Here is a 13,847-nt window from a genome sequence, read left to right on the forward strand (position 1 = left end):
AGAAATGAAGATTTGGGTGCTCAGAAGCGCCTCTAGGGAGTACCACCTCACCAAAAAGATCAACAGAGATCCTGAAGACTCGGAAGTGTTATCTGCCCAGATCCTCGACAGGAGTGCTCTGAAATGAGTTTTCTTTCTTTGAGTTTCTCCTTTCGTTTTAACTACCAAGTCCCAAAACAAGGCCTCTTGCCTTCCTAGATGCCAAAGAATCGGCCGCGTCATGATGGGTGCATGTGTGCGTGTGCACGCGCGCGTGGGTTCTGAGTTAATCAAAGGATCTTTTTTTTTTTTTTTTTCCATCCTTACTTGGGGAAGTCTGCCTGCAGAGCACTGCACTGTTAGAACTCACCCCAGTTTACTGTGGTTACTGATTTTTGTTTAAAGAGAATTTTAAAATGCAAAGCATTCCTAGGAAATCTGACACCATTTTCTTTTTTTGGGGGGGGCAGGCCGGGGAAATGGGGTTTTTTCAGTTAAAAGAAAAAAAAAAAGGCTATCAAAACAACCTGAGACTGAAAAAGATCTCATCCCTGGGCAGCGTGGCTGGAGGAGAAAGCACAAGAGTGGCCAGCACGACTCAGAAGGAGGAGGAGCGCTGCCAAGGGGTTCGGAAGGCAGAGTTCAAATCCTTACCCAGGCGGCAACTACGTGTGGCCACGGGCATGCCATTATCTCTCCGTGCCTGTTTCACGGACTAAATCAAGGAGTGTGACAGCTGGTATCTGAGGGTCCTTATTGGCGTCCCGCCCTGTGAGGACGCTCATGTTTCTCCCCCACCCAGCGCCCTCTGCAAGTCCCCCAACCGTCCAGCTTCAACTAACTTCCGTTTGTTCAGAATGCGTGAGATGGCACGGTCGTCTCATCCCCGCCCCGGTGCGAGACTGAGTCAAAAGAACCACAAGGAATTAGGCATAAAGAGGGAAGAAATCATAACCCAAGAAATATCTTTATCTATGTCCATTTCCTCCCACAAGGAAAAATGGCAGTGTCGCTTGTACATTACATATATCTCTCTTTCTTTTCAGTGTTTAATCTTAGCACCTGCACAGCAGAGATCTTTGCAATTCGTTGCATATGCTCTCCCCTTCTCCCCCCACAATACAGCACCTGAGGCCTAAGAAGCAACCCCTCCAAGCTCCTCCAAGGGCTGAGACCCTTCTTCATGACAGAGTATAGAAATCACAAACATGCCCAACGGTTTTATACAGTTGCTAGAACGTTGTCGTTTCCAACGGATGAAGACTCTTCCTCCTTTTCTTTGAACAGTAATTACATTTTACAAATTTCTGTCTGTTTTGTTTTGCTTTGCTTTGTTCTGTTAGGTTTTGTACAACAAAAGGGAAAGCCCGTGGCGGGGAGTCCCAGGCTAACAGAGTTTGGCCGTCATCTGGTCCGACTGTTTGAGGATCTCGGTGTTGTAGAGGTCCAAGGCGTGGTTCACCCTGATGATCTCGCTGTTGGTGAGTTTCAGGCGGTGCTTGAGCATACAGGAGAACAGGTCCAGCTGGGGTTTCCCCGGGGCCACCGGAGGGGCCAGGCGGTTAATTCGGTCCCGAATGTCCAATAAGAGGAGCATCACGGAGGAAGAGGAATAGAACTGGCCACCTTGGGTGTAGGACTGGTTGACCTGCTGCACGGCGCTGCGAAGGAGGTCAGCGTTGAACCGCAGGCTGTACCCGAACACCTGCACATCCGAGATCTTGATGTAGAACTGCCTCTTGGAGGGGTCGGACAGGTCCACGGGGCCCTGGCCGGTCTCGTTCCGCAGGAGGGTGGGTAGCCGAGTCCGACTACGTAGGTAGATGTGGACCGTCTCGAAAAACGTTTTCCACCGATTGCCCAGCAAGAGAGTCCAGTTGTAGCACTGGCTGTTTTGGAGACGGATCTTCTCCCAACGCGGGTAGCCAAATTCCCCGAAGGGCATGTTCCAGCCCTCCGAGTGGCTCCCGCTGAAGGGGTTGACGTAGACGAAGAACATGGGGTCCAGGCTGCTGTTGCGCATCTGGCAGATGCGCATGGACATGCCAATCACCATGTGGATGAAGTCCATGCGGTTCTTGTTGCTCTTGAGTGTCAGGGACATGCGCTTGCGCCACCGGGGATCGAAGAAGGTGTCGAGGCGGATCTCGTTGCTGATGAAGGTGGTGTGGACGTAGAGGCGCGAGTCCATCTTCTGCAGCAGGTACTTCAGCTCCAGGTCCTGGAAGTCCAGGTCGGTCTCGAAGCTGATGAACTGCTCGCTCCGCTCCGAGTCCACGTTCTGTGGTTCGCAGCGGCCTCGGTACAGCTTGTAGCCCTTGTTGCAGGAGCCGCAGAGCGAGATGTTGGCCAGGCTGCACATGGCACAGCTGTTGTTCCCTCCTATGATGCAGGGGATGGGGCGCTGGCACAGCGTGGTGCTGCCGTGGCACACGCAGCTCCTCTGGCTCTCCAGGAAGGTGCCCCAGAACCCGTTCTCGTTGCAGTAGAGGAGCGACTGCACCCTCGCAAGCCACTGCTGAATCGTCCTGGGGGTGGAAGGAAAACGGACACCGTTAGCCACCAGGGGTGGGCTGCTCGGCCTGACCCAACCGAGAACGCAAAGCGCAGCTGCCCCGGGGATGCAAGGCCTGGGTAGCGCCGGCACCGGCTGCAAATAGGAACCGGGGTGTCGTTCCTCGCGATGCCGCCGACCGGCTATGCGACACCGTATGTGGACGTTTCTCACGTTCCGAGGCCGCGTCTGTGAAGTGAACGGCTCGGAGTGACTGCTCTCTGGGGCCCTTCAGCTCCAGGGTCCACGGCACAGCAGCCCCAGGGAAGCGGGGCCCGGGAGATTAAAGTGTCTAAACTCAAATGCCCCTGCCAGGTCACGGCAGAGCCTGGAAATCAGCAACAGAGAACAACTTGAGGGGGGGGGGTCACGTATCACCTGCAGCACATGTTCCAACCCCCCCCCCCAGATTCCTCCCATGAGGCTACACACGTCCAACGGCTTCAGACAATGAGATTCTATTTACTGCAGCCCCAGAGATCACCGTGCTTCCCTGCCGAGGGTCCTGCGCGACTGGCCCTCACACCTAGGAGACATGCGCGCTCCCGCGTCTTCTCCCCAGCTCCAAACTCACCGTCCTGGGGAACTTGCATGACCACGTGTCTCTCTAAGTCCCCGGACTCGATCCCAGGACCCCACGATCCCGGCCTGGGCGGAAGGCAGACGCTCGACCTCAGAGCCACCCAAGCGTCCCCCCCAACCCACACTTTGATCAGCGCTGCCCCAGCCTGCCCCCGGGTTCCAGCCACCGAAACGTCGCGATGAAGACAGATACGACCTCGGGTGAGAAGCAGCAGAACAGGTAAGAGTATGGAAGGCGGTCAGCTGAGTGGCCTCTCGCCGTCCGTCACTTCTGTGCGGGTCACCTCTTGGCTGTCTTCCATGCCACGCGCAATCCCTGACACGTGTCCGCCCCGCTGGAGCACCGCCCTGCAAGCCAGCCCGGGCCAGGCCGGGCACCCCCCGCCCCGTGGTCAGGGCCGCGAGCTTCTGTGGCCGCTCAGGCCCCAAGCTGCCAGGTCTGAGGGTCTCCGCAACAGTCAGTTCTTGCTGTTCCCACGCAGGGACCCTCCGCTCCCTTTACAGACGCGGCAAGACAGGCTCAGGGGCGCGGCAGCGGAGCCGAGGCCGAGCGTGGGTGCGGGCAGGGTCCTCCTGGCTCCTGGCGGCCGGTCACGGAAAACTGACACCGAGCGGGCCGCAAGGTGCGGCGCTGATGCTGGCGACGGCCGTGATGGGGACCTGGGACGAGGAGCCCCCGCACCCTCGCAGTGCCCGTGGCAGGAGGGGTCCCGTGCGTCCGCCCACCGCCTCCCCGGGGCAGGAGAGCAGGTGCTCGGGCCCACGGAACTGCGTTCAAGGCTCAGCCGGGCAACCGGGGACACGGGACTGCGGCCTCCGAGCCTCGGCACCCACGTGTCCGGGGAGGGCCCGGGCCTGTGTTCGGCAGCGGAAGAGGGGACGGCGGGAGGTGACATCCTTAAGGCGTTTAGCACAGAGCGCGGCATCGCTGAATCCCTGAACAGGTAATAATAGTAATAATGAGCACCCTTGTCCCAGAGGATACGCTCCCTCCTGGAGCCTGGGGGGGCCGGGCTGCTCTGGGGGCACCCGAACGTGGGCAGCGCGGGCACGGCCTCCCCGACACCCTGCGGCCCCTCAGGGCCTTTCCCAGCGGAGACAAAACCGGGGGAAGAGTGCGCCCCTCGAAGCTGTGCTGCCTTTAACGTCCCCCCTGCTGGGCAGTGAAACCGCCCCGCACGGCCGGGGCACCTGCCTCCCCTGGAGTGTGCCCTCGGGGCTGCAAGGCCTCGGACGGGGCATCCGTCCTCACCCCCACCCCTCGCACCGTTCACGGGGTGAACAAATGTTGGCGGAATGAAAGAACCGCAAAAATGAATTTCTTGCATTTTTCATTTAAAAATAATAATAATAATAATTTAAAAAGACCCACCCAACGTCTCCGCCCCCGGCTGCAGTACTCGTTCCCGACGCCGTCCACCCGCACGGCTCCAGGCGTCCCCAGCCCCGGCTTCCCGAGACCAATCCTCTCACAGCCTGGAGAACAGCAGCGGGCCCGGCCTTCGGGAGACGGAGCCGGAATAACAACGAGCCCTGCGGCTGCCGCCCCCCGGACCAGAGCACTGGCCGAGGACTGGCTCTGAGTCATCTGGTGTCTCTGTGAGCCGCAGGGGCCCGCCACACGTCTCCGATTGCACGGTTCCATCTGACGAGAGCGTCATTCCAAAATGCCTCTTTCAAATGGCCCACACTTGCCCCTGTCACTCCCTCTCCAAGCGACAGGACAGTGCCCCATTTAGAGCTCCTCTGTTCCCATCTGCGAGGCATTCTATAACCCCGTCGAGCGCCCCCTTTCTCGTGTCTCATCATTGGGACCCTTTGTCAGCACTTGCCGCCCCCACTCCTTGAATCAATGCCTCATTGTGGCCGAGCCCTCGGAATCCTGGGGGGGGCGCGTAGGAACATGAAAGTCCCCGGTGATGCTGCCACAAGCGAAGGGGCTACGGGCGAATTAGGATTCCGGCCCTGTCGAGCAGGAGGGACCGGGGACAGAGGCCCTCTGAGGCGCATCGGCGAGCTGCGTGGCACCTGCATCTCCTGACCTCAGAATAATCACGAGGTTGTGGGCCGCATCAAAGGAGGCATTAATGATGCAGCCAGAGGGCTCAGAAGGAGGCCGCGTGCAGGGGTGGGAGCGCGGGGCCGCGGGGAAGGGTGGCCGGGGGAGCGGCCCTGGTGTCGGGGCCACCGCGGAGCCTGACCTGGAGGGCCGGGTCCGAGGGGGCGGCCTGCCTCTGTCCTGCCTCCGGGCCGGGCTCGGGGAGCAGGATGGGCCGCCGAGGGCCGCCAGCCGAGACCAGGCAGCGGGGACTGGGCGTCGGGCATGGGCAGTGCCGTGGGGTCCCCGCGCCCAGCCAGCTGCCTCCTGCTTTTCAGTACGTCCCTCGGTGGAGACGAGCACAACCAGAAACAGCAGCTCATCGCAGGTTCGGCGTGTGCGTGGCCGACACACGCGACCCCGGCGGGAGCAGTCGGCCCGGCAGACCCGACGCCCAGGCTCCTCCCGCAGCAGGTGCTCCAGGCAGCGGCCCCGGGGGCTCGGACGCAGGCAGTGCTCCGGGGCACCTCGCCCCCCCGAGGCATGCTCCGTGCGGGACGCTCGCCCCGAGGGGCACCCCAGCACCGTCCACGTCTCAGGCGGGATCCTGAGCCCCTGGGGGAGCGGCCGGCCGGTCGGGGATCCGTGGAGTCTGACCCCACGCGGGGCCACACGTGGAACTTAAGGCCCGGGCGGCAGGGAGGAGAAGCGAGGTCGCGGGCGAGGACCCCGGGCCTGCACGTGCGAGGCCTATTATCGCGTGCCCTGCTTCCTCCGGACCTGCCGGGGTCCCTGCCCCCCGCTCGCTGATAATTGGAGCTCCCCGACAGGTGCCCGGGGACAGGCTGGGGGCCGGGACCTATAGATACCAGTCCCCAGGCTGGCTGGTGACAGCCCGCCTCAACCCTGGCAACCGAGCAGCCGCGGCTTCACAGGCGGGCTCGGGCGGGGAGGCTCTCGCGGAGACCAGGGAGGCGGCGCGACGCAGTGATGCCAGGTTTCAGAATGTTTCCCTGCGTCCCTGGGGATCCAGAGCAGCTCCCGTTTGCAGCCGGAGGTGGAGTCCACGATCCAAACCGGCACCTTTCTGTTGGATGTGATGTCAGTCCTTCCTGGCGGGTCGCAGGGTGGGGGATGCTGGGAGGAGGGAGGACGGGAGGAGGAAGGGGCCGAGGGCAGAGGGCCGGACAACCCGGGAGGCCGGCTGCTGGGTCCCCTCGAGGCCGCGGGCAGCAGCGGGAGCGCAGGAGCAGGAGCAGCGGACCTCCAAGCAGAAGACGGGAAGTGTCGGGCTCCCCGGCCGGCCCTCCGAGGGAAGACGCCTGTGATCTCCATTCCACTGGGAGGACGCTGATGGCCGGAGAGGGTCTGTGACTTCCCAAGGCCACACCGCGTGCACGGGGACAGACGGGAGCTCGGGCTTTCTGGATCCCAAGCCAGCGCCCCCTCCAGTCCCCGGAGCACCGTCCAGGCTCCGGGCCCGGCTCCCCTGCAGGCCTCCGTCCTTGCCTCGGCCAGGATCTCCTGGCGACCTGACAGGGTCCCGGGGACACAGCTGGAGCAGCTCGTCATGTGGAGGACAGAGGCTATGCCACCCAGGGCTCCCCATCAGTGCCTTCAAAGACTCGCGCCTCCCTTTCAGAGCCACCCGGGTGGGGAGCCCAGGCTGGGATTCCTAATTCAAGCAAACTCCCCGCTGATTTTAATTGGAGGTTTTGCCTAAGACAGGAATGCGGTGCCGGGCCAGTGGCATTTTAGGGAAGATCACACAAATCGAGCGCCAAGGAGAGAGGGGGAAGAAACCGATCGAGGCTAAAATAGAAAACTGTCATCCGTGGCTCCCATTTGCCTACCAGGAGTGTTTATTTAACAGTGGAGAGAAAATGAAAAAAAAAAAAAAAAAAAAAGAAATAGGAGCTTGGGATTTTTCTTTTATGTGTGCCCCGTGCTTCTTCCTTGGCGTTGCTTTGACCCTGGAACGGGCGAGTGATTCCGGGGCACCCCGCAAAACGTGCACGCTGTAGACCCGACCGTACACCGGACGGGGGAGGCCAACGGCTGCTTCCAGGCTCCCGATGGGGCTGTTTCGGCTGCGCTGTGCACGACTGCGTGTGTGTGCACTTCATGCTGCGCGCGTGTGCGTGCGTGCAAGGAAACGACCGTGTCAGTGGTGTGGGAATGCTCAGTGCTCAGCTGGTCCACCGAGGCGCCGGTGGGAATGACAGCGACCGTCACACCCACGCTGTGGTCCTCGTTTTCCCCAGATAATCCTGAGCTCTCAAGCGTTCCCCTCTGGAGTTTCCGTCAGCGCCCTAACGCCTGCCTGCCCCGCCTGCCTGGGTCCTTCACGCGGTGTCGGGGCCTCACGGAATGAACAGCTCCCGGCCACGAGGAGGGAAAAATGGGAGGAAGAGTGGGGGAGGCCCCTGGCCGCGAGCACGATGCTTCTAGTCCGGAATCGCGGAGGAAGAAACAGGTCTGATTGGAGAGGACGGAGGTGGGGGGTACAAGGGGCATGAGAACCCAACGGGGTCTTTAAAATCAGCATAGTCGGGAAGGATCAGGAGACGGTTTTGGCCGTGACACAGTCCTGTGTCTGGAAGGGGGTGACAGGTAACATCCGCTGCACACTCACGTCCGGCATTTTGCTTTGGGGCGTGGATGTGCTTGGAGGCAAGAGGAGGAAGGGCCTGGGAGCCCCCCGGGCCGACAGGCTGCGAGCACAGGCGGCTCCCAGGTGGGCGCTGCAAGAGTGGTTGGCTGCTCCAAGAGGAGCGAGAGGCGAAGACCCCAAGGTTAGAGATTGAAAGGGGGCTGATGGGGTCTCATGGGCTTAGGGACAACCGTGCGGCAGGAGGGCGCAGGGCCATGGAGCCATCACAGATGAAACAGATCCTGGACCCCATTTGCACGACCACTGTCTGCCCCTGGACATTTGACCTTGCAGTGTGACCTTGGTAAGTCATGTGACCCCTCTGAGCCTCAGTTTCCATATCTGTCCAATGGGGAAGGTACTCCCTGCCAGGTACTTGGTCTCCAGAACTAGAATCAGCTACGCAGAGCTCCCGGGCGGTCTGCAGTGAAGGGCCCTGGGTACTGACCACTAACCGTCACCGTTACAGAGGGCGAACAACAACCAGCTGTGCACAAGGGCCCCAGGGGAAGCTATCCCCTCAGTCACTAGAGGGGCTCAGCTACCGTCCCTGAAGAGCCGCGTGGCCCGAGCTCCTCACCCTCCACGGTCCTGATGAATGCTGTCGGCCCGATGCTTGAGGACGGACAAGGGGAGACATGGGCTGTGGGGTCAGGCAAGACCGGGTGTTGAGTCACTGTTCCGCCACTCGTTGCTTAACCTCCAGCATTGCTTGTCCTTCCAGAGTTTCTGTTTTCTCAACTACGGGATGTGGAGTAACAGCAGAGTCCTTTGGAGAACCAGGCAGGGCACTGTGTAGAGCCTCCTACACACAGTAGGTGCGCGCTGTCTCGCCTGAAAACAAACTACGGCGCTTCTCCGGCTCACACGGGAAACGGCCCCTTTGAAGTTGGCAATTATGGATTATAAATCCACGGAACGGGATTCAATAAACGTCAGTGGGTCAGTCGAGTGCTCATAGAAAAAATAGCAACAGGAGCAAAAGGCAACCCCTTTTGACACTCAGCCTTTTACTGATCCTTAAGACTAAGGATCTTAGTCTTTTCTCCACAAAGAGGAATTACGGATCTAAGTGGGAAAAGTAAAAACAAGAATAACAACTCTCCCGACATCAACCGAACAGCCACTTTGGAAGAAAACATAGGGGAACCTTATTATGGTTTTGGAGGAGACAGAGATGTCTTGAGAGCGCTCATCCGAAGAGGGAAAGAGATGGTTCATAGGGATATATTAGGATAAAAAATATCCATCAAAAGATAGCATTCAAAGGACAAAAAGGCCACCTCCGTTAGAGGGTGTGTCTGCAGTAGCTCCGGCCGATCAAGGGCTGTCTTCACAACACATAAGCAACGGCTCCTGTACGGGCTGGATGCTGGGCTCTGGAGTATTGTACGCGGCTCCTTAAATCAGAGTAGATGCAGTTATCACAATTTTTACTTGTCTTGATAATGTGCTCACTAAGCTGCTTAATAAATGTGATGGGTCCCAGAAAGAGAGAAAAGAAAAACAAAAACAAAAACAAAACAAAAAAAAGAACTACAAAGCAGTAAGAAGAAACCCGATAATGAAGAGAAAATAGGCAAATGATAGCAAGAGGCGCCTCATAAAAGGAGATATTCGAGAGGCCACTGAGTCCGTGACACGCCATCAGTCATCGGGACCGTGACATTAAAGCTCCGGCGAGATACACCCTGCAGCAGGACGGCTAAAATAATAAAAAATACAGACGGAGAAGATGGGAACCGCCAAGTATGGGCGGAAGGATGTGAAGCCAGGGAAACGCTCCTGTGCTGCTGGCAGGACAGAGATTTGCTTTGGCGAATTCGGAAAATTGAGAAGTATCTCCTGGGGTAGCTGTGGGGTGTAAAAGGCGGCGGAAGGGAGCGCGGGGTGCAGGCTCCGGGGAGTGGGCTGCAGGCGCCCAGGCGACGACGCCCCCTTTCCCTGGGTGCGCTGGCGACACCGCGAACTCTTGCTGTCCGTGAACGTCATGCTCAACTTTCTCGGTGTCTGGGAGGCTTCCAGAAGGCACTGATCTCCAACACCGTCCTTTCCAGCAACCCCAAGGACACGGCGAGGGCCGAGCTACTTTGATTTTCTCATCGCTTTTCAGCCTTTCTGGAACTTTCCGTCTGCTTCTCCGACCTGGTCAGCACGACTCTCCCGCGCCCCCGGCTGGCTTGACAGGGAGTCCAGGACCTCACTTTAGGTGCCGCGGAAAACCTCGCGGCTCAGGGAGGAGACGTGACTTCCTGAGGGTCCCGGAATCTAAGCCTCCCGCTGTGAGCCCGCCGGAGGCTGGAGGGTGAGCCGCACCGGCTCTCGGCTCTCGGGGATCAGCAGGGGCCTCCGCCCGCAGCGCCAGCGCTTCCTTCTATTCTGACTCTGTCCTCTGAGCCTCTAGATTCTACTCTGAACGGAAAGGTGCTTCTGAGCTCCAGGGAGGGAAGGAAGGAGGGAAGGAAAGGAGGGAAGGAAGGAAGGAAGGAAGGAAGGAAGGAAGGAAAGTAGGGAAGGAAGGAGGGAAGGAAAGTAGGGAAGGAAGGAAGGAAGGAAGGAAGGAAGGAAGGAAGGAAGGAAGGAAGGAAGGAAGGAAAGTAGGGAAGGAAAGTAGGGAAGGAAGGAGGGAAGGAGGGAGGGAAGGAGGGAAGGAAGGAAGGAAGGAAAGTAGGGAAGGAAGGAGGGAAGGAAGGAAGGAAGGAAGGAAGGAAGGAAGGAAGGAAGGAAGGAAGGAAGGAAGGAAAGTAGGGAAGGAAGGAGGGAAGGAAAGTAGGGAAGGAAGGAAGGAAGGAAGGAAGGAAGGAAGGAAGGAAGGAAGGAAAGTAGGGAAGGAAAGTAGGGAAGGAAGGAGGGAAGGAGGGAGGGAAGGAGGGAAGGAAGGAAGGAAGGAAAGTAGGGAAGGAAAGTAGGGAAGGAAGGAGGGAAGGAAGGAAGGAAGGAAGGAGGGAAGGAGGGAAGGAAGGAAGGAAGGAGGGAAGGAAGGAAAGGAGGGAAGGAAGGAAGAAGGGAGGGAGGAAGGAGGGAAGAAAGGAGGGAAGGAGGAAGGGAGGGAAGGAGGGAAGGAAGGAAGGAAGGATGGAAGGAAGGAAGGAAGGAAGGAAGGAAGGAAGGAAGGAAGGAAGAAGGAAGGAGGGAAGGGAGGAGGGAAGGAGGGAAGGAAGGAAGGAAGGAAAGGAGGGAAGGAAAGGAAGGAAGGGAGGGAGGAAGGAGGGAGGGAAGGAAGGAAGGAAGGAAGGAAGGAAGGAAGGAAGGAAGGAGGAAGGAGGGGAGGAGGGAAGGAAGGAAGGAAGGAGGGAGGGAAGGAAGGAGGAAGGGAGGTAGGGAAGGAAGGAGGGAAGGAAAGGAAGGAAGGGAGGGAGGAAGGAGGGAGGGAAGGAGGGAAGGAAGGAGGGAAGGAAGGAAGGAGGGAGGGAAGGAGGGAGGGAGGGAAGGAGGGAGGGAGGAAGGGAGGGAGGAAGGAGGGAAGGAAGGAGGGAAGGACGGAGGGAGGGAAGGAGGGAAGGAAGGAGGGAAGGACGGAGGGAGGGAAGGAGGGAAGGAAGGAGGGAAGGAAGGAGGGAGGGACGGAGGGAGGGAGGGAGGGAGGGAAGGAAGGAGGGAGGGAGAGAAGGAAGGAAGGAAGAAAAAAAACAACTAAACTAAAAACAACAGAAAGGATCTGAAGATGCTTATTTTCTTGCCTTATGTCAGCCGAGTGAGTCACCGGCCCTACTCGCCAGGAGCGCGGAATGACAAGCAGGGACGTGTAGTGGGGTCCGTTAGAGCGAGCCCTGCGCATCGCTCACACCCAAAGCCGGCGGGCGCTCCACCTCTTGGGGTGCCGCGGGCCCCGCCTCACGCTGCCTTCCTGTCTCCCCCATAGACAGAAAAGAAATGCCGAAGACGTCCTTGGTTAAAAGCTTCGGTGCCCCTGGTCGGGAGGGCGCGCGTAGGCCTCGTGATTGGCAGGCCGCGCCCCGAGCCGGCAGGGGGGTTCTCCGCGGGCTCGTACCGCTTCCTTAATAGGACAGTTTAGTGCGCACTCAGAATAAGTCTTTGTCGCCAAATTGCTACCCTCTCCCCAGACACATACACGTACGCACACATTGAACAGGTCAGGGACGATCAAAGTAGCAATTGACTCCGGGGAGGGCTGTCTGCGGGTTTAGAGTGACAGATTTTCAGGATCCCGGGGCTGAAGGATGCTCAGACGAGGCCCGGTCCACGGGAAACAGAGCGCACGCGGGTCACGGGCCTTGCCTGACGGCTCGCACGCAGCGCCTGGGAGCCCAGGGCCAGAATCATCCCCGGGAGGAGGAACCTCACAGGAATCCCGCTCACCCCCCGCCCCCAGCCTCCCCTACAAGTACCCTGCTACCCGGGAAACATTCTTACTTCTCAGGGATTACTCGCCCCCGGATCTGAACCGACACGAATTCCCAGAGACGAAAACCGTCAGCGGGGCCCACTAGTCAGAAGAGTTTATGGAGGTCGCCTCATCAAGGCAGTTCCCAGCTGGGTCTGTCTCACCGGGGGTCCAGTAGTGTTTCCCTGATTCTAGAACACTCACACTGGGATTTATCCCGCAACTGAAATGCTCGGTGACTGCAGGAACCCTCTTCCTTCAGCTCCCAAGACCTACGCTACACGTTTGCCCCCGCAAATAATGAAATCATATTATGGAACATTCTCTCCCTTTAACCGGCTTCCAAGAAAACAACACAAAACAACGATGCGCACGGCGTAGGCCCTGCCTTGGCTGAGACACTCATCACGGGGCAGGAACCCTGAACCGAACACGCCGAAGGGTTCCAGAGGGCGACCCTGTCTTACAAAGCGTTCCTTCGCAAGGTCTCCGAAGAGCACAGCCTCCTTTCTACTCAAACGTATTGCACTGAAAAAAAATGAGCAAGGCCCACTGCGTGTGACCGGTGGCCCCCAGATCCTCTCAGAAGCGGATCCATATCCCCGTCCCCTGCAAGCGAGTCTGGTCCTACCACTTTCCCGAACAATCCTGGGAGGCGCAGCAGCCATCCACCTGGCGTGCGGACTCCGGTCTCAGAGACCTGCAGCCTCTGCCGCCTGTTCCTGGAGAGCTCCTCTAGGAGCTGAGCCCACTGACCAGCAGTCTGACCCCTGGTCCCCCGGTGGAGCGGTCACACCGGGGAGGCCTGGGGAGGGACAGGGGCCCCGCTGAGCCCACCTCTGCCCATCCCTTCCAGGGCTCCAGGCACGTGAGAGAAGGTTTCTTGGAACCTCCAGCCCAACCCAGCGGCCGGGTGACTTCAGCCCAACTCCACGTGGAACAGAAGAATGGGTCGGCCGTCGTGGCACAAGTTCCTGACCCGTAGATCGTGGGCAGGATATGACGGCTGGTGCTGGGTCAACTTATTACACAGCATCAGATATTCAAACTGGTACATCCCATGGCCCCTAGAGGACTCTGGCCATCTCCTGCCCTTTCCCTCACTACCAGCCTGTGTTACAATACGAGGCAGGAGTCTAACTAGGCCCCTCGCTCCCCAAGATCCCAGGCACTAGTCCTCGGGACCTGTGAAAATAACACGCCATCTCTCCCACGAGTGCGTCTGCGATTTGGCACAGTCGACCCCAAAACACGTAGACCATCCAGGTGCATCTACTCCAATCAGACACTAGCACGGAGCTTTCTCCGGCTGTTAGCAGGGAGAGGGCTCTGAGAGCGGATGCACGAGAGGGACCCGCGGCACCTTCATTCCTTCGGAGCTGGGGGCAGTCCTCCTGCGGGGCCTGGGGAGCAGACTCGGGGGAACAAGAGCAAACCCCGGCCAACAACCAGCAAGGAGACGGTGACGTCAGTCCTCCAACCACAATGACTTCAATCCTGCCCACAACCCGCATGAGCGTGGAAATGGGCTCTGCCCCAGAACCCCCACCTCTTTACTTCTGCCTGTGACATACAAGGCAAGAGATCTAGGTATCCCATGCCCGGACTCCCGACCCGAGGAAACTGAGGTGCAGTAAATGCCCGTGGCTTTACGCCTCCAAGTTGTGGTACTTTGTTACACGGCACGACCGAACTG

General features: G+C 58.9%; 1 protein-coding gene across 2 annotated transcripts in view; it reads right to left on the reverse strand.

Annotated features, from left to right (window-relative positions):
* Positions 1 to 927: 927 nt before the first annotated feature.
* The window catches only part of BRINP1 (BMP/retinoic acid inducible neural specific 1), a 167,624-nt gene continuing 154,704 nt past the window's right edge, over positions 928 to 13,847 (reverse strand). For both annotated transcript variants that reach the window (XM_077913104.1, XM_077913103.1), the window contains one exon: positions 928 to 2,507. In XM_077913104.1, coding sequence (XP_077769230.1) covers positions 1,367 to 2,507 — 1,141 coding nt within the window. In that variant the 3' untranslated portion in view covers positions 928 to 1,366. The remainder of the gene's footprint in view (positions 2,508 to 13,847) is intronic.

Source organism: Canis aureus, chromosome 10, assembly GCF_053574225.1.
Source record: "Canis aureus isolate CA01 chromosome 10, VMU_Caureus_v.1.0, whole genome shotgun sequence".
Lineage (NCBI taxonomy): Eukaryota > Metazoa > Chordata > Mammalia > Carnivora > Canidae > Canis > Canis aureus.